Here is a 22,588-nt window from a genome sequence, read left to right on the forward strand (position 1 = left end):
TAACGGAAATCACCCAAAGACAAATATTAGACACTGTTAAAAGATTTGCGTGGGAAAAAAGCTCCAGGAATTGGACGGCTTTCCCTTTAGAATTCTATTTAATATTTTGGGACAAAGTAGTGTGCTGTCATTTGTGTAAATATGGGCACATGTCACTCAGTTCAGTGCTTCCTGGTTCCATGTATCAAACAGTTATTTCAGTTATAATAAAACCAGGAACATCTGGAGAGTCCCCTGCTGCTTACAGACCCAGTTTAATAAATTGTCACAATGAAAAGCTGATAAGCAATACAATGGCAAAAGTCTTACCAGACCTCCAAGATGGCGTAGCAGTGGGATGTCTGTTTTGATTGTCTTGTCCGTCCCTTGTATATATCATTTTCATCGTATATATTTTGTATCTCATTTTCCATCTATGGACTGAACATACTCTCCTGCAACCTGCCTCTTCTACATTTGCACACACTACATAGATGTTTCTATTTTTCTTTTGTTTTGTGTTTTTGACTGTACGTTTGTTTTTGTGTAACTCTGTATTGTTTTTGTCGCAACACGTTGCTTTATATTGGCCAAGTGGCAGTTGTAAATGAGAACTTGTTCTCAACTGGCCAACCTGGTTAAATATGGATAAGAGCGTCTGCTAAATGACTTAAATGTAAATGTAAATAAAGGTGAAATAAAAAAACCTGATACATATAGTTCAAAAAGTGTATTTTAAAAATGGACCCAAACGAATACAAAAACATGTTTCAGCTTAATACAATATGCTAAGAAACGAGATATAGATTTATCAATAATAGCTGTTGATGCCGAAAAGGCTTGAATGGCCTTTTCTATTCAAAAATTATGAAGCTTTCAACTTTCCACCTGAAATAATAAATAAATAAAACATATTATATACATGTCCTAACGAAGAAATATACACAAATAATACAACTGAAATTGCTTTAAAAAGGGATATGAGACAGGGTTGTCCTGTCTGACCCCTCCTGTTTGCACTGGCAATTTAACCGATTGCAGAAAGAATTAGAGAGGATCCAAATGTAACAGGTATTGGTAAACATGAATTTTAACTCAACTTATTTGCACATGATCTCCTGATATACCTGACCAATATTGAAAACTCGATGCCCCCCTTGCTAAAAAAAATAAAATACACCTGAATACAAAAATATATTACATTTACGTGGAATAAAACTAAATAATGGTAATAAGAAAAATAATAGCTCATCTACAGCAATCCGTTAAATGGACCACAAAAATATTAAATACTTTGGATGCTTAATAAGTGACAACAAATATATAAAGATAACTTTATCCCATTACTCGACAATATGAAAGCAGATCTAATTAAATGGAACAATCTTCCCATAAATCTTACAGGTACAAATAAAGCTCTTCAGAATGGCTTGGATCGCAAAGTTTTTATATTTGTTCTTGGTATTACCAATTATCCCACCGAAGACATTCTTTAAAAAGTATACTCGTCATAAGACTTTATATTGGCAAATAAAACTCATAAAATAAAAAGGAAAGTTTTACATCTTCCTAAGTCTGAGGGTGGTTTTAACCTTCCAGACTTGGTATTGTATCAGCTCGCTCAGGCTTTTACTTGCACTAAAGAGAGGAGCAACATGCACATGCTCATCCCTAGAATTTTTTCACATGTCGATTTTCAAAGGATAGAGCTAAAAACATTAACAGCTTAATAGTTAACAACACTATAACAATATGGAAGAAAATGACACATTATTCTACAGGAACCAATATTACTCCCTAAAAGCACAATGGAACAATCTTTGGATAGCTTTTCAGAATTCACCAATAAATTGGTCCACATGGAAAACTAAAGGCATAGAAACAGTAAATGACTTGGTAATAGGAAATACATTTATTTCAATTACAGAATTAAAAATCAATTTTGGACTGACCAATGTACATATTTAAGTACATGCAACTTAAACGTTTTATATCACAACTTCGATGTGAAATCTTTTCGACATCAGTGCAATCTTAAGGGAATCATATATGAGTCAGACAAAGGATATTCATGTAATAGAAAAGATATACAAAACCTTGCAGAGAGCCTATCCAACTGACAATCTCTTAGGAAAAATATAAACTATTGGAACCAAGACAAAAAATAACTGATATTGGCACAAGATGGAGGGAATGTGGGAACATAACTTACAAACTACAGTTATTGAAAATTCACACTTAATCCAGTATAAACTCATGTATATAATTGATTTTTTAAGAGACAACATTCACAAATTCTACAGCACAATGGCAGCCATGTCTTAAGTGTAAAACTAGCAATGACTCAATAATCCATGTCTACTGGGAATGTTATAAAGTCCAAAAGTTATGGGCGGAGCTAGAAAGTTGGCTGTCAGAAGTATCACAATGTAAATGTACCTTTTAATCAGTCTGTCTGCGTATTTCAAGACATGTAATATGAGGGTGCAGTGAGATACCCGATGGGTTGTTTGATACTTTTCTCGTCAATCATCTTGAAAAAAACATGCAGATACCTGGAAATCAACCAATCCGCCATCGTCAAATTATTTATTAATTATTTATTATCTAAATGTTGAAAATGCGTGGGCGATGGAGAGACACTAAATGGTGCAGTTTGTGGCCATGTGGCACAGAGTAATGCTGGCACTGGCGATGTGGGTGTGGAGCAGGCAGGTCTGGGCAGTGGTGGTGATGTGGATGTTTGAATGCGTCTGCATGCTGTCGTTTGTATGTATGTGTGTATGTATTGTGTCATAAACAATTTAATTGCTTTTAATACACCAGATGTGTAGAAAATGTATATAATAATTTTAAAAATACACCAGATGTACACTGAGTGTACAAAACATTAGGAACACCCACCTAATATTGCATTGTTGTACCCCCATTTTGCCCTCAGAACAGCCTCAATTCATTGGGGCATGGACTCGCTCAACAGGGTGCTGGCCCATGTTGACTCCCATGTTTCCCACAGTTGTCAAATTGTCTGGACGTCCTTTGGGTGGTTGACCATTCTTGATACACATGGGGAACTGTATGTCATAGAAAGTGTAGGTGTTCCTAATGTTTTGTACACTTGTGTATGTCCTTGAACTGATTATTTTAAAAACGCAGTGATAAGGATAATTTAGTCCGGTCGGCCTTCAACTTGATATGTAGCTATGGCTGTGCTTGGTAGTCACATTGCCATAACTTGGAAATAAGTCATGATACTATTATATACTTCTGTATATCATTATCAGTGCCCTGCCTCTAATTCCTCCTTCCCAGGTATCCAATGTCTCTCTCCTATTCGGGTACTTTTAAAAGAAGAGATGGTATTCAGTCCAATGCTCTCCTCTTTCAGAAGGGAAACTGAACAGAATCTGTATTCATACCGTTTGCCATTGGCTGTGTTCTTCCTGGTTGCCATGACAGCAGTTGTTTGTGCAGCTCTTGTGTTTGATTGGTCCTCAAAACATGCCAGAAGATACCGACCATTTACACTGAGCTGCACTGGGGACAGAACGCAATCATGGTTACTTTAAGACACAGTGGAGCCGGCATGAGATATGGGTCGGAAAACGTACTTCAGTGCAGGGATGGGATATGCCACTGTACTCCAAATGTTACCTTTATCTATATTGATGCCTCGACGGTACAATTTGGAGTAAAGTGGCATATCCCATCCCTGCATTGAGGTACGTTTTCAGACCCATATCTCGCACCGGCTCCACTGTGTCTTAAAGCAACCATGATTGTGTTCAGACCCGGTAGGGTCGGTGTCTTCTGGCAACACAGAGAAGTAAGACCTCCACAGGACACTACTCTAGCATAAAGCCAGCGTAATAGTATCATCTAACTGTAAACAGTGAGATGGTATCAGCTATGTTGACTCAACCGATTTCTACGGTGGTTCTGTCTGGGACATTTTTCCCTCCAGGGAAGCAGATATGCAGTTCTCAGTGTTCTATCTACAGTATCAAGGTCAGGCGCTCCTCCTTATTACCACACTCTGGCTTTATCTTTCTCAGTCTGCCGGTGATGCCCCGACAACACCCAAGTACACTAAGGATAACCGCGACATCTTCTTCCCTGCCTCTCTGCCAACCCCGGTCTTGCTCAGCCACACTGCCTGCCACCCTCTGTCCATCCAGATCCAGGACAGCCAAGCCAAACTCCAGTACGAGCCCCTGGGCAAGGTGCCCAGACCTCCAGCCAGCGGCCCCCACGAGCAGCCCCAGCACAGGAGAGCCCCCCTGCCCATCCACCCTGCTTCAACTATGGCCTTCAACCCCCAAACAGGTCGGTTTCATCCCTCCTCATCTCAGTACATTTCACAATGCACAGCAGTGAAACTGCCTGTTCTGTTTGAAAACAGACTCTAAAGCAGTTTAAAGTATGCTGCTACAAAGAGGACATGGTCATCAAACATTTTAATTACAATTGCGTAGTTCCTCTTTGGAGAATATAGTGTCATGTGAATTGATTTGTAACACCCGCAGTAATTTTGCTGCAAACTGGTTGTGTTCACTGTGCTGTATCTGCAGTTTGATTCCCTGCGTGGTACCTGCTGCTCTAGGGGAGAAGGATAAATGACTGTCAAAGCTGCTCTCTCGCTGTATTTATATAGACAGCCAGCAGGGGGCACACTTGCCCACTCAGAGCTGTGTTACGTAACGAAAGTACACTATGAAGTGGTTGAATGGTTTCTGTTTTAGTAAGTCACTTATGTCTCCCTGGTAATAGTACATCTGTTGACACTTGCAGATGGAAGTGTATAAAATAATGATCTGTCTTTAACTTGGAACACTGTTCTCCTGATGATGCATTGTTTCTGTATGACACAACTGTGTCAAGCCTCTTTAGTTTACAATCCTGAAGGAGGATATCATCCACACACACACGCGCACACACATACATGAGGTTAAGGAGAGCTTGGCACTGCAATCTACCAATGGTTTCCCAGGCAACCTGAATGAAGAGGTTGGGTAGAGAGGGAGTGGGATTATTGTATTTGTTGTCAGTGCTGCTAGCGCTATTGTACGTTGCTACATGGGGATGTTATTCTCACAGGCAGGCAGGCTGAGGCATTACCCTCCCTCATATATCCTGCCTCCAGCTTTCATTGCGGGGTCTGTTATGGCAGCCTGGAACAATATTTGAAACCAGTGTTTGTCTGTGTATAGAAATTGCATTTATGTTCCAGTAAGCTCATGTTAATGTTGGTCATTACAAACATTGTTGTTATAGTATAGTGCACTGCATATTAAATCAGTCTGAAATTGATTATTCTGCTAACCTCAGAAGTATGAGTGAGAGCCTGTCATCTTGTCTTTCTTCTCTATGCTGGTGTGTTTGGATGATGTATGGATTGTCACCCAGCCAGGTCATGTGACGTGGTTGTTTCTCCAGATGAACTTGAGGAGCCTGCAGAAGGACTGTCCTACAGACAGCAGGAGTCTCATCTGTGCCAACAGATGAAGCTGGCCACTGTGTCCCCAGGGCAGGAGGCTGCAGGCTGGCCCCATGATGAGCCTGCTTCCTGTAGTACCACACAAACCTGCTTAGGTAAGAACATTTACAACCAGGAAATACCAAGCGGGAAAGTAAGAATTCTAGTAAGTGGAGGACAGGATCCTTGTTAGAAGTTCTTATAATGTTCAGGGAAGTCAGGAACCAATACACGCAGTCAGTCAGGAAAGCAAAGGCTAGCTTTTTCAAGCAGAAATGTGCATCCTGTAGCTCTAACTCCAAAAAGTTCTGGGACACTGTAAAGTCCATGGAGAACAAGAGCACCTCCTCCCAGCTGCCCACTGCACTGAGGCTAGGTAACACGGTCACCACCGATAAATCCATGATAATCGAAAACTTCAACAAGCATTTCTCAACAGCTGGCCATGCCTTCCTCCTGGCTAATCCAACCTTGGCCAACCAAACGAGCTTCAATGCCATACAACACTCCTTCCGTGGCCTCCAACTGCTATTAAATGCTAGTAAAACCAAATGCTTGCTTTTCAACAGTTCGCTGTCTGCACCCGCACGTCCGACCAGCATCACCACCCTGGATGGTACCTACCTAGAATATGTGGACATCTATAAGTACCTAGGTGTCTGGCTAGACTGTAAATTCTCTTTCCAGACTCATATCAAACATCTCCAATCCAAAATCAAATCTAGAGTCTGCTTTCTATTTTGCAACAAAACCTCCTTCACTCACGCCACCAAACTTACCCTAGTAAAACTGACTATCCTACCTATCCTCGACTTCGGCGATGTCATCTACAAAATAGCTTCCAATAGCTTCCAATAGATGCAGTTTATCACAGTGCCATCCGTTTTGCTACTAAAGCACCTTATACCACCCACCACTGCGACCTGTATGCTCTAGTTGGCTGGCCCTCGCTACATATTCGTCGTCAGACCCACTGGCTCCAGGTCATCTACAAGTCCATGCTAGGTAAAGCTCCGCCTTATCTCAGTTCACTGGTCACGATGGCAACACCCACCCGTAGCACGCGCTCCATCAGGTGTATCTCACTGATCATCCCTAAAGCCAACACCTCATTTGGCCGCCTTTCCTTCCAGTTCTCTACTGCCTGTGACTGGAACGCATTGCAAAAATCGCTGAAGTTGGAGACTTTTATTTTCCTCACCAACTTTAAACATCTGCTATCTGAGCAGAGCAACCGATTGCTGCAGCTGTACATAGTCCATCTGTAAATAGCCCACCTAATTTACCTACCTCATCCCCATACTGTTTTTATTTATGTACTTTTCTGCTCTTTTGCACACCAGTTTCTCTACTTGCACATCTTGATCTGATCATTTATCACTCCAGTGTTAATCTGCTAAATTTGAATTATTCGCTCCTATGGCCTATTTATTGCCTACCTTCCCATGCCTTTTGCACACACTGTATATAGACTATTTTATTTCTCTACTGTGTTATTGACTCTATTGTTTACTCCATGTGTAACTCTGTGTTGTTGACTGTTCACACTGCTATGCTTTATCTTGGCCAGGTCGCAGTTGGAAATGAGAACTTGTTCTCAACTGGCCTACCTGGTTAAATAAAGGTCAAATACATTTTTCTTTCTATATCTCTAATGTTCAGACCAGCAGCTGTATGGCAGCAGTGAGCAGTCTAAGATGTTGGACCCCAGTCGTGTGCGCTCCCGCATCCCCCCCAACATGACAAAGCTCTTCATCCCCTCCACCGTCACCAAGTTCCCCCCGGAAATTACCGTCACCCCGCCTACACCCACCCTGCTCTCCCCCAAAGGAAGTATCTCTGAGGAAACCAAGCAGAGACTCAAGGTACTTTCCCGCTTCCTCTCTCTTTCCTCTTCTATCGCTCTATCTATCAATTCCATCAATTGATCGATCTCTGGCCACTTTCTATCTTTTCACCCTGTCTGTTATTTAAACTGTCTTTCAGTCAGTCTAAACCCCTCCTGTTCTTTGTCCCCTGTTCCTGTTCCTGTCCAGAACGTGATCCTGTCCTCCCAGTCGGCGGCCACAGTGAAGGAGACGCTGAGCCAGCCAGCCCTGGAGGTGCAGGAGACCTCCAGCCAGGAGTCCTCTCTGGAGAGTGAATCAGACGATGAGGATGAGGAGGATGATTACATGGACATCTGAGCTACTGACCAGCTGTGCCCCCCCACCCCCTTGTCCCCTTCTCACAGCTACAAGAGTGAACAAACCCAGGCTGCTCATTTGAGCTAGACCTGACTACCGCCAACCCTTCCACCTGGTCTTGAAACAATGGAATGGTACATGTCACTGCAGCTAGTGTCTCTGTGTTGATGCAGTTGGTCTATCTTGTATTGAATGGGAAAAGTCAAACTGTGGATGACTGGGGATGTTTTTAGTTCAACAACAATTTAGCAAAGTGCCATTTTACACTCATCACACCGGTCTCCATAGCCTTTCACATGAAAATGGGAAAGGGTGTAGAATGATGATCAACACTTACTGTAAGTTAAATGGTCAGAATTTGTGGATTGTTGCTATGCAGACAAATTCTTAGCCTTCAATGCAATTGGCATCCTTGGCTGTGATTTATGCATCTTTCATAAGTAATGGGGTCAAAAATTCTGCCTGCTTTTCCTATATTTCAACTGCAGCTACATCCTTGTTGGTGGGATGCAACATCCCACACTGAGGTACTTCAACATGATATGTGCCATGGCAACATACAACTGTTGCCAGCCAACTTTTGTCCATACACATTGATATAAGAACCTAAACTGCAAGAAACCCACATTTGTATGTAACCTGTATTTTCATGGACACTACGATTTACTGAGGACCTTCAGCTTGCAAACCAGGCTTTTATATGGGTCTCCTAACGCCATGTTGAGGAACCTACTTCTCCAAAGTTAAGAACATGTAGCAGATTGGATATGTTTACACTTCCCCACGTGTGATGTCTTTTGTTTGTTCTATTTTTGTACTCCACTGTATTATTTCCAGTCTCGTTTGATTTTTGTCCTTTGTTTCTGTGTGGATGTGTAGCTTGGAGGAGTCTTTACCAGGAAGAGGTCTTGTCACCAGCATTGCTCAGGATAATAGACAGAGAGATGTTTTGGATTAGCCTGAGTTAGCTTTTGTACATCACACTTAAAACATCTTTTCCAATGAGGCAACTCTTATAGGGTTTGGGTGTTTTTATTTAGCATTGGGGTCAAGTACATCTCCATTCTAGTCAATTTAGGAAACAAATTCAATTTAACTTAATCAGTTGTGCTTCGGTTTATTAACTGAATTCACTGGCATTGTAAGGGAAAATCCCTTCCCGATGGATCAGTTTTGGTAAATAGGTTTAAATTCAAAGTAAACTCGGAACGGGGATAGCTAGTCTGTTGTACAGAAGACAATGTTTTTTACAGATTGTTTTCTATAAAAAGGATATGTACTGTATGTTTGTCAAAAACAATACTTTTTAAAAAGGAAATTATGAATTAATAATTGTAAAGGACACCGCCCAAACAAGTCTTGCTTGACTACCTGTAAATGGATGTTTGTATTTTTTGGTGTAAAATACTGTTTTGTATTTCTACTGCTGAGCGTCTTATGGGAATATAGAATGGCTGAAAGGTGACTTTGGGTTCAAGGCTTTTCTTCTGCTCTTCACCCTTAGCTCAGGCTGGGGAGTTGTTGTTCTCTACATATTGACTTGCCACATTAAAGATGTCACAACAAAAATATATACTTGATACACTCATACCTGGTCTTTGCTCTTTAACTCTTATTTCAATTACTTACATTTTCTGTTTGTTTTCATATTTAGTTTGAACTTCAACCTCTGGCAGCTGTAATGGTTATGTATTGGTTGCAAAAGCTGTATGTATACAGTAGTTTAGACCAATTGGCAAGACAACCTCAATGTCATTTAGTTCTACAGACTACAATTCCAGTGAAGTTTGACCTAAACAAAACAACCTGTGGCAAAGTGTCACTCTTTCCACCAACATGTCCCCAGTGTATCAATCATGTTTTCTATCTCCATAATCTCCTCTAGCTGAGACCACCCTGTCTCTGACATTTTAGTCAAAGGGCTCGTACACTTCAGTGTGAAGTCTCTGACACGAGGGAAGTCATTAGCCTTCATTAGCAACTTCCAGAAGTTTCTTATGAAGTGCTGTGAGTTTGTCATTTGCCCCTTTGTCAGGAAAGCTACATTTGAGGTTTGTTTTCTTATGAGGTGGACCAAATGTGTGATCCCCCATCCACTAGGTTGTAGTTTGGAGATCTCTCTTCTCCGAGCCTTGATAGGGCAGAGGGGGTTGGTAAGTGATTTGTTCAGTTTTATCTCTCTGTCAACAGGAAGAAGTTAACTACAGTTGAAGTCGGAAGTTTACATACACCTTAGCCACCTACATTTAAACTCAGTTTTTCACAATTCCTGACATTTAATCCTAGTGAAAATTCCCTGTCTTAGGTCAGTTAGGATCACCATTTTCTTTTAAGAATGTGAAATGTCAGAATAGTAAAGAGAATGCTTTATTTCAGCTTTTATTTCTTTTATCACATTCCCAGTGGGTCAGAAGTTCACATACACTCAATTAGTCATTGGTAGCATTGCCTTTAAATTGATTAACTTGGGTCAAACATATCGGGTAGCTTTCCACAAGCTTCCCACAATAAGGTGTTCCGCAGGGTTTGGATATATATTTGGGGCCCACTGTTGTTGATTTTGTATATCAACAACATTGGGGATCTTATTGAAACAGTGGATGTTAATTTTTATGCAGATGATACTGTTCTTTATTAAAGTGGTAGTAGTTTATATTAAGCCTTTGAAAATTACCAAAGAGCATTTAATATCGTACAACAGAATCTGTATGCTGGTTCTAAATTCGGGTAAAACAAAATGCATGGTATTTTCAAATGCCAGGAATGTTACTAATCATGCCATTGCTACATTGGCTGGACATACTATAGAGCAAGTTAAAGTGTACAAATATTTGGGGGTGTGGGTTGATAAGCTGAGCTTCACTGTGCATGTAGAGAACTTGATAAGGAAGCTCAAGCTGAAAATAGGTGTTTATTACCGGCATAAGGCTTGTTTTTCTTTTGAGGCCAGGAACGCCTCAATGTACAATGTACATTACTGGCGTTTTTACATTTTAGTGATAACATGCAGCCCTCAGGTTCATTACAGTTGGCTGGTCGTCATTGACCTTGAGTAGGTTTAAACACTGGTATACACTGATTTATAAGACCATATTGGGTGAAATGCCATTTTATCTCTGTTCTTTTTTTAGTCAGGTTGGTAAATAAATATGAATTACGGTCCCATTCTCTTATGCTTCTAACAGTACCAATAATTGGAACAGGTCATGGTAGAAATAGTTTTAGTTACTTACAGTGCCTTGCGAAAGTATTCGCCCTTGAACTTTGCGACCTTTTGCCACATTTCAGGCTTCAAACATAAAGATATAAAACTGTATTTTATTGTGAAGAATCAACAAGTGGGACACAATCATGAAGTGGAACGACATTTATTGGATATTTCAAACTTTTTTAACAAATCAAAAACGGAAAAATTGGGCGTGCAAAATTATTCAGCCCCTTTACTTTCAGTGCAGCAAACTCTCTCCAGAAGTTCAGTGAGGATCTCTGAATGATCCAATGTTGACCTAAATGACTAATGATGATAAATACAATCCACCTGTGTGTAATCAAGTCTCCGTATAAATGCACCTGCACTGTGATAGTCTCAGAGGTCCGTTAAAAGCGCAGCGCAAGAGGCGTCACTACAGTTCCTGGTTTGAATCCAGGCTGTATCACATCCGGGCGTGATTGGGAGTCCCATAGGGCGACGCACAATAGGTTAAATAAATAAAAAAACGACTCAGAAAAAGGCTGTCGTTTTCCTTGTTGGGTGCTAGAGTACTGAAAACAATATACTTTTAAACAAAATCTCATTCTCTGAGCAATTGTATTAATATAAAATAATATATTTTTTTTAAATTGAGCATGCAATATAGCTCAATTTGTATTATTTATTTTAATATTTTTTGCTCATCTTTATCAATGGTGACAATTATGGTTCGGGCTATAGGTAGGTACAGTTGAAGTCAGAAGTTTACATACACTTAGGTTGGAGTCATAAGGTTGGAGTTTTTCAACAGCTCCACAAATTTCTTGTTAACAAACTATACTCTTGGCAAGTCGGTTAGGACATCTACTTTGTGCATGACACAAGTCATTTATCCTTAGACTGCTGCGCCACTCGTTTCCAATGGTGTTCATGGTTTCCAATGGGGTTCAAGTCCGGAGACAGATGGCCTTTGCAAAAATTTAATTTTTATGGTCAATTAACCATTTCTTTGTGGATTTTGATGTGTGTTTGGGGTTATTGTCTTGCTGGAAGATTCACTTGCGGTCAATTTTCAGCCTCCTGGCAGAGGCAACCATGTTTGAGCTAAAATGTCCTGGTACTTGGTAGAGTTCATGATGTTGTTGACCTTAACAAAGACCCCAGGACCAGTAGAAGCAAAATATCCCCATAACATCAAAGATGCACCACCATATTTTACCATATGAGGTACTTTTCTGCATATACTTCCGTTTTTCAACGTCAAACCCACTACTGGTGTGTGTACGTGGCCAAAAAAAGCGTGTTTTTCATGTAATCTGACCATAGCACCACCTGGAGTTTGATTAACGACATTGGCACTTGGATTGGAACCGGTGCTATGCTCAGATGACATGACAATACAGCTAGTGGTGCCATACACAGTAGTGGTGGGTTTGGCGTTGAAAAACAGAAGCAAAATCTCTTTGAGCAATTGTATTATTATAATATATCATTTACCAAATGTTATGAGCATACAATATATCAAGGGTGACTAATTATGGGCCTGACTATATTATCTACAGTATTCTTCTAAAGAATGCAAATGTAATTCACTAAAACATTGCATTTAAACAAATTCCGAAGTGCCTCACTGACAGTTTTCTTCTGTGCTCAGTGTTTTGCAGAGAAAAAGTGTTGTCACTATGTTAGATCAATTTAATCCTTTCAGAATGCATCCTGTGTTATTGTGCAATCATCTTTAAGATTCACTGATTAAGAACATCATAGTCGTTGTTTATAGCTGAAACAAACTGCACTTGAGATGAAGTTGTCAGCCAACAATCACAAAATGACAAAACTAATAGCCCTGATGTCAGGTTTAACAAAGGTGAGTCTTTCCAGTGTTTGAGGTGATGTACCGGTAGGCTGAATCAGAAGGGATTGGAGCACCACTGACATCAGGTTGTCTTTAGCCAGCGACTGCTACCTATACAAACCCCTCAAAGTAACCAATTAAGGCATCAAAAGGGCATGCTGCATAGTTAATGTGGGCCAAAGGTGTGAGATTTCTCGTCGGCCCACTGCAGGGGCTCTTTATTGGGCTGGAGGATAGTCGTCTGATCCTTGGGCCCGGCTGTGTATTGGCAGCTGTTAACTATTCAGCACAAGGGAATCTGCACAGTTAAAACAAATGGCCAGAGACTGACACCTGGGAGGTAGAGCATCAGTGGTAAAGGTTATCAGTGAGCAGACAGAGTGGCCTGGCCAGTGGCCCCGCCATAGACCGCTCTGAGGACCAATGCTTTGCAGGGAGGTTGGGCCCTAGTAGGCTCATCGGACTTGGAGAACAGTCAAGAAACATTAGCTCTATTGACACAAACTTGGTGAGTGAGCAGAGTCACTTTAATAACTCTACCTACATGTACATATTACCTCAACTAACCGGTGCCCCCGCACATTGACTCTATTCCGGTACCCCCTGTATATAGCCTCGCTATTGTTATGCTCTTTAATTCTTTACTTTACATTTTTTTAATTGTAGGTGTTTTTCTTAGCTGCATTGTTGTTTAAGGGCCTGTGAGTAAGCATTTAACTGCAAGGTCTACCTACACCTGTTGTGACAAATAAAATTTGATTTGAGTTCATTTTTATATACTGTAAATGACTGTTTGCCTTCTCTGAATCTCTATCCCATGTCTGTTATGGCAATGGTATTACTTTCTACAACTTTGTTACATCCAGTGTAGAGATCATGTTAGGGATGGTCTTTATTCCTCTTTTCATACGTTATGTTGAGAATCAAGGGAATATTTATGTTGTTTGACATATTTTGTCAGATCTACAACCCAGTGCTTCAGTGTTGACTCATTAAAAACATTCAAAGAGATTGAATAACAACTATTTGGGTCACTTCACTGTGATTATAGTTGGCTACACTAGTTCTTAACTCAGTCATTGTCTTCAAGGCCACAATTCCCCTGATGTGTTACCCACGTCTAAATATAGCAAACAGCAGCATCTGTAAAATATAACAGTAGACCCTCACCTGCCACCCTGACTGGCCTGTATCCTCTGCCACGGACAACAGCCTGGCTATCACACCTGGCTATCACCTCCATCTTCACTGCGTAATGGGATTGACACCGCCACCACTGAAATGTACACCTCAGCTCTGAAAGTGACATGCTCACATTAGACTTCCCTGTAAGCCTTTAAACCATGATTACCTAAAATATTCCACGTCAAAATCGGTCCCTTCTCCATTTCCTGAAATAGACACACTCTTGTAATCACACAAAGAGCTGAGCCATCCTTGTTTTGAATTCTCATGACACAGCTCTGAGAGGACTGATGCTGGGTGACTGGTAGGAAGCCCCTGCTGGAAAGCTCTCGCCAGGGAGACGGCACAAGAGGCCCTGCGAATATGCATTTGTCCTCAGAAGTGCAAAGTGAGGAGAGCAACATTGAACATGTGATTAATAACTCCTCAGCAACAATTGGTTTCACATATAAGGAGACTGAAACCACATCACACTTCCTAAAGCTCAGAGTGATACTAGCAAGCTGGCCCTCTATGCAGGGGGATTGGTGGAACCAGTTATGCATGTGACATCTGTCTTTTCCCCCTCCAAAATAGCCTTTTAGAGTCAACGTGAGGACCTGTGCTGTGAAAATCCAATGCTGGTCTCTCTGAGTGGTTCTGTTGGAGTAATGGGAGAAATATACATTGACTCAACTTAAGCTCTTTAAAATAGCCAGTCAATATTCTCACAGCCCAGGCTTTCTAGTTGTAAACCTCTCCTGTGGCCTGTTTAACTGCTATTCCTTAGAGGGATGTTTCTCTAGTTGCCTGGTTTAATACAGCCATTTCCAAAGGGCTAACTTTATGGACCTTTTAAGGTATCAAGATCAATTTAGAATTATTCTAGTATTTCTCACAAATGGGGTTCCATACTTTCAGTATGGTCTCCCGCATGATAACTTAGGCTTCAGTAGAGGATGCTGAGGGAGGACGGCTCATAATAATGGCTGGAACGGAGTAAATGGAATGGCATCAAACACAAACTGTGTTTGATGAATTTGATACCATTCCACTGATTCTGTTCCAGCCATTACCACGAGCCCGTCCTCCCCAATTAAGGTGCCACCAACCTCCTGTGATAGGCTTATACAGATTCACAGACGCAAATTACAAAGACAATTGGGCTCACAATAATACTATGGAAACTTGGACCATACAATACTACCCCTGGAGGAACTGTATGCAATATGCCCACATAAGCATACAATGAGAGACTGACTAATTGTATAGGGACTGTATGAAAACTGCTTGGTTTTGTAGAACAAAGCTGAGTAAGACATGTTTGTAGATCTATTGAGGGTATTTGAGGAACTTTAAGTGCCAGAGGAAGTGGAGATGAGGAGGAACTCTGCTGAAGTGCTGCGAATGGTTCTCTGTTTAGCATTTGTTTAGCCTGTGGTAACAGAGGCAAATACAGGTGAATGCAGGACACATAGCCAATGGACGCTTGCGGATTTGCCTGGAAGATGGCGAGTGTGGGAGGGAGGGCTCCTTTGGAATGGAGGGGAGGTTGTGCCCAGCCTTCCTTCTGTCTCTGCCTCTGTCTCTTTCAAGCTGTGGTGCCTTGGCCCTGTGGTGCTAACTGACTGTTAATTGTCGGCCCATACAGTGCCTCTCCGCATGGAGAAACTGTGGCCTACAAGGGAAACTGCCCTAATGAGATTATCTATCGGAGCATTGTCCTGTCTAGACAGATCAATACACAACCCCGGGGCACTGCCCCCAGCCCCAACACCCAACCTGGCTCACCCCCAGGTAAGACTCACCTGCAGAAAGACACCGGTATTATTGTAAGTTATTACACCATTATAGGTTTATTGGTCCCTCACACACTCCTCACTTTCTCAGATGGAGAATGAGACATGGCAGAGACCCTGTTTGGGCAAGATTAAGTCATTGTTTCAACCAATAGTGCAAATGATATACATATGACACGTGTATATTTTACAGTTATGTTATAACTGTGTTGGAAGAGTGACTCAAGATGGGATAGCATGTCTTACATTTTATTGTCAGAAGCACACAAGTTCAAAGTGAACAAGTTCATTCAACAGACTATTTTGGTAATCATAAAAAAAGGAATTAAAGCTACATTCAGCAATAGTTACTGCCGTTCAATGGTAATTTCAATCAATGATATATACCCATTAATTTTGGAAGAATATAACTGTCTTACCCCATCAAAACCCAAAATACAAGGTTACTCCATTGTTTGTAAACAATGTCTCTGTTAACAAGCAATATATAGCTTCAAATATGTTCAAAACTATCATGTTGATCTCATGAACTGTCACTCCATAGCTCCATCTATGAATTTGAGAATGGTTACATTTCTCCAGCCCCTTCCCTCAGCATTATAGTAAACAAAGTGTCTGGGCTGGCGTTTGGCAAAAACATGAATTAAGGAATGTGACACGGGTTGCAAAGGGAGGGTATATATATATAGTCCTGGAAACTTTCGAAGTTTACCAGTAAACTACCATTTTGGTATCTTTCAAGGATTTTTATGTCCTTTTTATGTTTTGGGCAGCTCCTGAGTGGCGCAGCAGTCTAAGGCACAGTATCTCAGTGCAAGAGGCATCACTACAGACCCTCGTTCGATCCCGGGCTGTATCACAACTGGCCATGATCAGGAGTCCCATAGGGCGGCGTACAATTGGCTCAGCATCGTCCGGGTTCGGGGAGGGTCTGGCCGGGGTAGGCCATTATTGTAAAATAAGAATTTGTTCTTAACTGACTTGCCTAGTTAAATAAAGGTAAAAAAATTAAAAATAAATCGTGCACATAAAATTTCAATAATGCACAAAATAATATTTGTTGATTAGATGCTTTTTTAATAATAAGGTTATTTTCTCTTGAACCATATGCTCTATCTACTAGAAACTGATGGACAATATGGACACAGTTACAAAAAGGAATACTATATATGGATACATTTTTTTTTAAGTTTGAAAAGTTATTCAATTATAAACTAGCAAAGTTACGTTAGATTGCCATAGATTTTCTGTTTAATACCAAAATTACTGAAGTAATTATTGTTATTATTGGTAATTGTGGAAAATCAGGAGCTTTGCAACCCTAATTGTATCAGTAGCTTTGCAACACCGATTCAAATGTTATATTTTGTGAGGGTTGATCTCACTTCCCTGAACTTGTATTAACTGTGTCAAATGAATTATAATGGCTATTTTATCACATTGCATGAGGACACTAAATGGACTTTCTGTGTGTGATTACGTCTGTGTGAATGATATTTACACAGATTTTGGTGCCGCTGCAGGCCCCGATCTCCAGTGGGGAAGCCTGTCCATATTTGTTTAAAAGTCTCTTAGCAGTTAATAAAGATGCATTTCCTCCGTCCCCCTTCCTGTGGAGACGGTATCAAGGCCCTGTTAAGTCTCTTTGATTTCCACAACCCTCCAATCACAGTGGGACATTGACTCATCATTGTGCCACTTCAAAGCCTGGGAATGGCTCTCTCTCCTGGCCACTCCCACCCCTGGGATCTCCTTAAAAGTCAGGGACACCATGTCCTCCAGTTGAACAGTTCTAGAGTGCCCGAAGTGATTGCTGTTAGAACACTATTGGACCTACCACCCCTCAATTTATGCTTCCGGCACCAGTGGAATATACTGAAAGCCCAAGACAGATGTGCAGCACCAAGGAGGGACTGTGAACTACTTTGGATATCACTGAACCAGTTTACTGATACCTTATATTTTTGGCGCACCTCTTCTTGTTGCACCAACTCGTCTAAAGAATGCAGTCCATCAGAGGTGAGTGTTGGTCCTGAAGCTCTTTTTTTTGTCATCAAACCTCCCTTGGACTCCCAATGGACATCACACATTCAAGTCATAAGCTCTCATTGCCTATATCAATAGTTCGGGTTGTATTCTTAGTCTACTCTGTGTATATGAAATGCTCCTCTTTATCCCGGCCTATTCAGTTCTCATCCTGATCAGCTAGTCATCCATCAGTTTTGGTTTATGGCTGTGTCTTAATGATGGTTTCCACATCTACATCTTAGACATGAAGTCCAACTTTATTGCTCCACCCTCCTCCTCTATTCCCGGTGGTCCCGACGCCTATCACCAAGGCAACATCAGGATGACTCTGGAGGACCCAGAACTCTGGAAGTCTTTCCATGAAATTGGAACAGAGATGATTATCACTAAACCGGGCAGGTAAGATAACCACAGCTTCCAATTCTATCTGCCATGATCAATTACAATGTACTTGATCGAAATTGCTTCAAGAAGTAGTATTTTTTTGTGTGGACTGTCATGATAATGATTATCCTTGTATTTTACAGGAGAATGTTTCCACACTGTAAAATCAACCTTTCTGGGCTGATGCCTTGTTCCAAGTACATCTTGCTGGTTGACATGGTTCCTGTGGATGGTTTCAGGTATAAGGTAAGAACCTTTAGCATGTTTTCACTTTAATACATATCCATTGTCTTTCATGAGCAAAATCATTGAAATCATGGAGAATTTTACATTTAGAAATGACACAACCCCGGCTTGTAAAAAACAATCTTGACATTAGCGATAGCTTTTCTCCAATGGCCTCCAGACGAGATCCAGCTCCACTCCAGCCTCTACTCATCACCCCTCTGACATTGGACAAGCCAAACTATCACTCTCTCTTTTAGCCTCCTTAAAGTTAGGCAGGGATCCTCTGAAAATCACCTCACCCTCCTTGTATGACAGATAAACAAAGTTTGTTTTTACTCAATTTCTTGGTCTCCTTCCAGTGGAATAAAGAGAAATGGGAAGTGGCTGGAAAAGCAGAGCCACAGCCCCCTTGCCGGACGTACCTGCATCCAGACTCTCCAGCCCCTGGGAGCCACTGGATGAAACAGACCGTGTCCTTCCTCAAGCTCAAGCTTACCAACAACACCCTAGACCAACATGGCCATGTAAGAAGGCATTGTCAAGCTCTGTAATAATAGATATAGACTTCTTCTATGAGCATTGGCAAATGACTTAACTTTGATATTAAGCGTTGTCATTGTTCCAGTGACTAAACTAACTGTGCATCTCGATCAGATCATTTTGCACTCCATGCATCGCTACCACCCGCGCTTCCACATTGTCCAGGCAGATGACATGTACAGTGTACGCTGGAGTGTATTCCAGACCTTTACCTTCCCCGAGACCTCCTTCACCTCCGTCACTGCTTACCAGAACACTAAGGTCAGTCTCACTGCAGTCACTGGCAGAGCAGGGCACTACCCTTTATTTCCCCAAGCAAGCATCTGGTAACAAGGCACTAGTTGTTTAAAGCAACTCTTTCTCCCCTAGATAACCAAGCTGAAAATCGACCACAACCCATTTGCGAAAGGCTTTAGAGACGAAGGAACTAATACGAAAAGGTAGAATAGTTACTATAACTATTGTTCTATTATATGCTTGTCTTGAATATAAGTTCACTAATGATCGGCCCTATTATCTTTCCCGCTGCAGGCGCGCTAACAGAAACCCAGCCTGCCCAGAGAATAAAGCAAAGAAAATGGATTGTCTAAGCAGAGAGTCAGATGAGGACAGTCCTCCTGGTATTGGATTTCACCACTTGGTGACCGAATTACTCATCCCTTCATGTAGAAATAGTTCTTCCCTGAGCTTAGTGGGTCTGATGTCATGTGTGTTTTTCAGACTTCCCCAGGTCATCATTTGAAGGATACGAAGGAGAGCAAGCAGAACTCCCCAAAACCAAAGAGGAGGAAGTGGTGAAAGAGGAACGCTACTCCCCCTGGGGGCCTGAGAGGGAGCATGGCCACCACGTCCGGACAGATTCACCCCCTGGACCTGACGCCAGAGAAATGTACAATGCAGAGCAGCTAGTACCAGCCCCAGCTTCATACCAGCCTTACAGGTAGGCACCACAGCATGCTATCTGTCATGTTCATTCTGCTGTATATCTCACTGCTACATTGTCATCAAAGCAGATAACACTGACAACCACCCTGCCTTCTCTTCTGTCCTCAGGTTCCATGAATACGGGAAGTCTCCATCTCCCTCCTCCAGCGTAGGCAGCAGCAACGGGGGTTCTGGACGCGCCAGCTTTGAGTCCAGAGTCTCTGATGTAGCCACAGTCCCAGAGCATGAGGCCTCCAAGCCCTCTACCCATGAGATCGGACCATCTTCCTGTGGCACCCAGCCCTCTGCAGGACATCACCAGGACTACACAGGGGTGCTCAACATGGCCCAGGCAGGCAAGCCAGGGGTCCTCAGCCACCACATTTACACCCCTTACAGCACCGAGCAGACCCTGGGCCAGTGGAGCGGCCCCAGCCCCGTCCAGTACCCTCCCCCTCACCACCTGCCCTCTGACTACAGTACCCCGGCTGTGCACCACGGATATCACCATGGCAATGTGGCTGAGTGGAGCCAGTACCCACTCTTCTCTTACTCGTGCTGGTGAAAGCATCTCCTCAGTTTCTCCCAAAAGAGAAGGACTGCAGTCTCATAAGTGACTCAGCGAGACCTCATAAATGCTACTATGCCGTCATACCTGTGTTTCTTCTGTCCCAAGTCCAACACCACACCCTGACTGCTTATCCAGAGCTCACGGCCATACTACAGTATGCTGGGGCTGAAAGAGAAGGACCTGGGTCAGGAGAAATGCCAACCAGCAGAGAGAATAACGGAGTGGAACAGAGACAATATACTTCAGAATGACTTACCAGAGTAGTGGTGTGGACTGGTTTGATATCACAACTGTCTTTAGGCCTAAGGCCTGAAAAATGTATGCGTTCCTCCCAGTGAAATGTATGTTTATTGCTGAATTGTCTATTTATTTCGTGTTTGGATTTAGTTTCTCCCTGGTAAATATTTTTGTAAAAAATAAAAACATTTTGTGTGTAATAAATTGCTTTACTGATATGTTAATATCATCTGTATGGAATTAAAAAAAGGTTCTAACTGTTTTTCACTGTTTTCTTCAAAGCTAATGAAGCATTAATTTCTTGGGAGCCTGGTGCATTATAGTGCATGACAATACAGCAGTCAACGCAACTTTTAAAGGCATTTTCCTTAACGTTTGTGGAGATCACATTAATGGTAAACTCTGCGCAGGTCGGCTCAAGCATAAATTACCTTTAAAAAAAAGTATATCATAGCGCTTTCTCCCTCTGAACGAGCCTTGAACTGAATTTGGGCCTTGATCAATCGCCCCTCTTGGGATATCAGGACTTTCCACTGGCTGTTTTCTATGAGTTCAGTTCTCTCAGATTTGATTATTGATGTCAGATTTTGAGGTCAAAATAGATGACCTAATGCAAGTCCAGGTTGATAGGATATAGAATTAAAGATGGTAAACTGTTATCCACACTCCATAACCTTGTTCATCTGTGTCTTTGCACTTTTGAAAATCACATAGCAACACTTCCTACTTTGGTGTTTGTATTTTACCTTTGTTGACCTAACGAGGACCACACTCCGGTTTCCTTTGGCTCAGCATGCATTAAAGACCCTGCACTATTGTGCCTCTGGCCAGGGGAGTGACTTCACCTGCTGAGATTTACCCACTTGCGTAATAAAACATGCCACGGTCATCTTTCTCCCTCTGAACGAGCGTTAAGAGCATGAAAATTGGGGGCAGTTGGCTTCCTTTCACAGTAGCAAGCACAGAGCAGCCTGATGGCCCTTTTTCACGGATGTCAGCTGCTAATGACTGCCGTAAAGCCCGGGAGGGAGGGTGGGAGTCGTCCTCCAGGGGACAATGCTGCCAAGGGCTTTTACTCAGCTCAATTCATTAGTAGGCTCTTTGTGACATTAGTGAGGAAAATCTTTGGCTCCCTTTCTCCCGCCCTCCTCTCCTGATGAACTCACTCTACCCAGCTGATACATGATGCGCACGTTGTTAACCCTATCTGACAGTGTTGGTGTCAGAAGAATAGAGGACGTTCTGTATAAAGGTCCCAATTTAACCTTAGAATTGATCTCAGTGAGTCATGTCACAGTAAAGTCATCCCAGTCATTACTGATTATTTGATGTGGCGGAAATGTAGTGGCAGAGAAGATCACTGTAATGAAATTAAAATATCCTGGACAGTCATAGATCGCTGGGGCCCCAGCTATCGAATGAGATCCAATCCAAGTGAGAGCACTTTGGAGTGAATTGCAACATTATTTGATCTATTCTCTGGTCTAGTAGAGATATGCCAGGAGCATATTCCATTCCCCATCCTTTATTCTAGGAGGAGATGCTGAGTCAGCAGACTGTTGGTACTTGAGGGTGGGAAATGGTTTGGGCTATGGCTGACAGGAGAATACAGGAAGAATATATTTTTTAAAAGTTTAACTCCCCCAATATCCTGTTTGTGTTTTTTTTGTCAGGACAGGGCAGTACCACAGACATAAGTACAGGTATGTACCGCTACTGGAATTAAAAACTAATACTGATTTAAGAACACCTCTTCAATATACTAAATTGATTTAACATGATGAAAATTAACTTGGAAGTCAAAACACACAATGTTTTAGGTTCAATTACCAGAGTTCAAAGTGACCCAGTGTTGCATAACTGTGACCCAAATCACCACAAAGAATTACTCCCCCAATGTTCTCATTTTACAAATAATATTAGAATAGCAAGTAACATCTGTGATGTTAAAGAACTGATAGGGCATTTGTCTTATTGGACTATAATCTAAATACTGTGCCCATTTCTACAGCCAAACAGATATCAAT

The 22,588-nt window shown here is 41.7% G+C and overlaps 2 protein-coding genes across 2 annotated transcripts in view; both read left to right on the forward strand.

The window, feature by feature from the left end:
- The window catches only part of LOC124034914 (calcineurin-binding protein cabin-1-like), an 89,298-nt gene extending 80,069 nt beyond the window's left edge, over positions 1–9,229 (forward strand). The window contains 4 exon segments of the mRNA XM_046348311.1: positions 4,035–4,305; positions 5,386–5,571; positions 7,118–7,320; positions 7,492–9,229. Coding sequence (XP_046204267.1) covers positions 4,035–4,305; positions 5,386–5,571; positions 7,118–7,320; positions 7,492–7,641 — 810 coding nt within the window. The 3' untranslated portion in view covers positions 7,642–9,229.
- Positions 9,230–17,652: 8,423 nt separating this feature from the next.
- On the forward strand, positions 17,653–20,674 carry tbx16 (T-box transcription factor 16). Its single transcript, XM_046348633.1, has 9 exons — positions 17,653–17,668; positions 17,920–18,076; positions 18,205–18,307; positions 18,649–18,813; positions 18,944–19,090; positions 19,199–19,269; positions 19,361–19,449; positions 19,550–19,769; positions 19,883–20,674. The coding sequence occupies exons 1-9, from the start codon at positions 17,653–17,655 to the stop codon at positions 20,316–20,318; spliced, it is 1,404 nt and encodes a 467-aa protein (XP_046204589.1). The 3' UTR covers positions 20,319–20,674.
- Positions 20,675–22,588: the final 1,914 nt, after the last annotated feature.

This window comes from Oncorhynchus gorbuscha, linkage group LG05 (genome assembly GCF_021184085.1).
Source record: "Oncorhynchus gorbuscha isolate QuinsamMale2020 ecotype Even-year linkage group LG05, OgorEven_v1.0, whole genome shotgun sequence".
Lineage (NCBI taxonomy): Eukaryota > Metazoa > Chordata > Actinopteri > Salmoniformes > Salmonidae > Oncorhynchus > Oncorhynchus gorbuscha.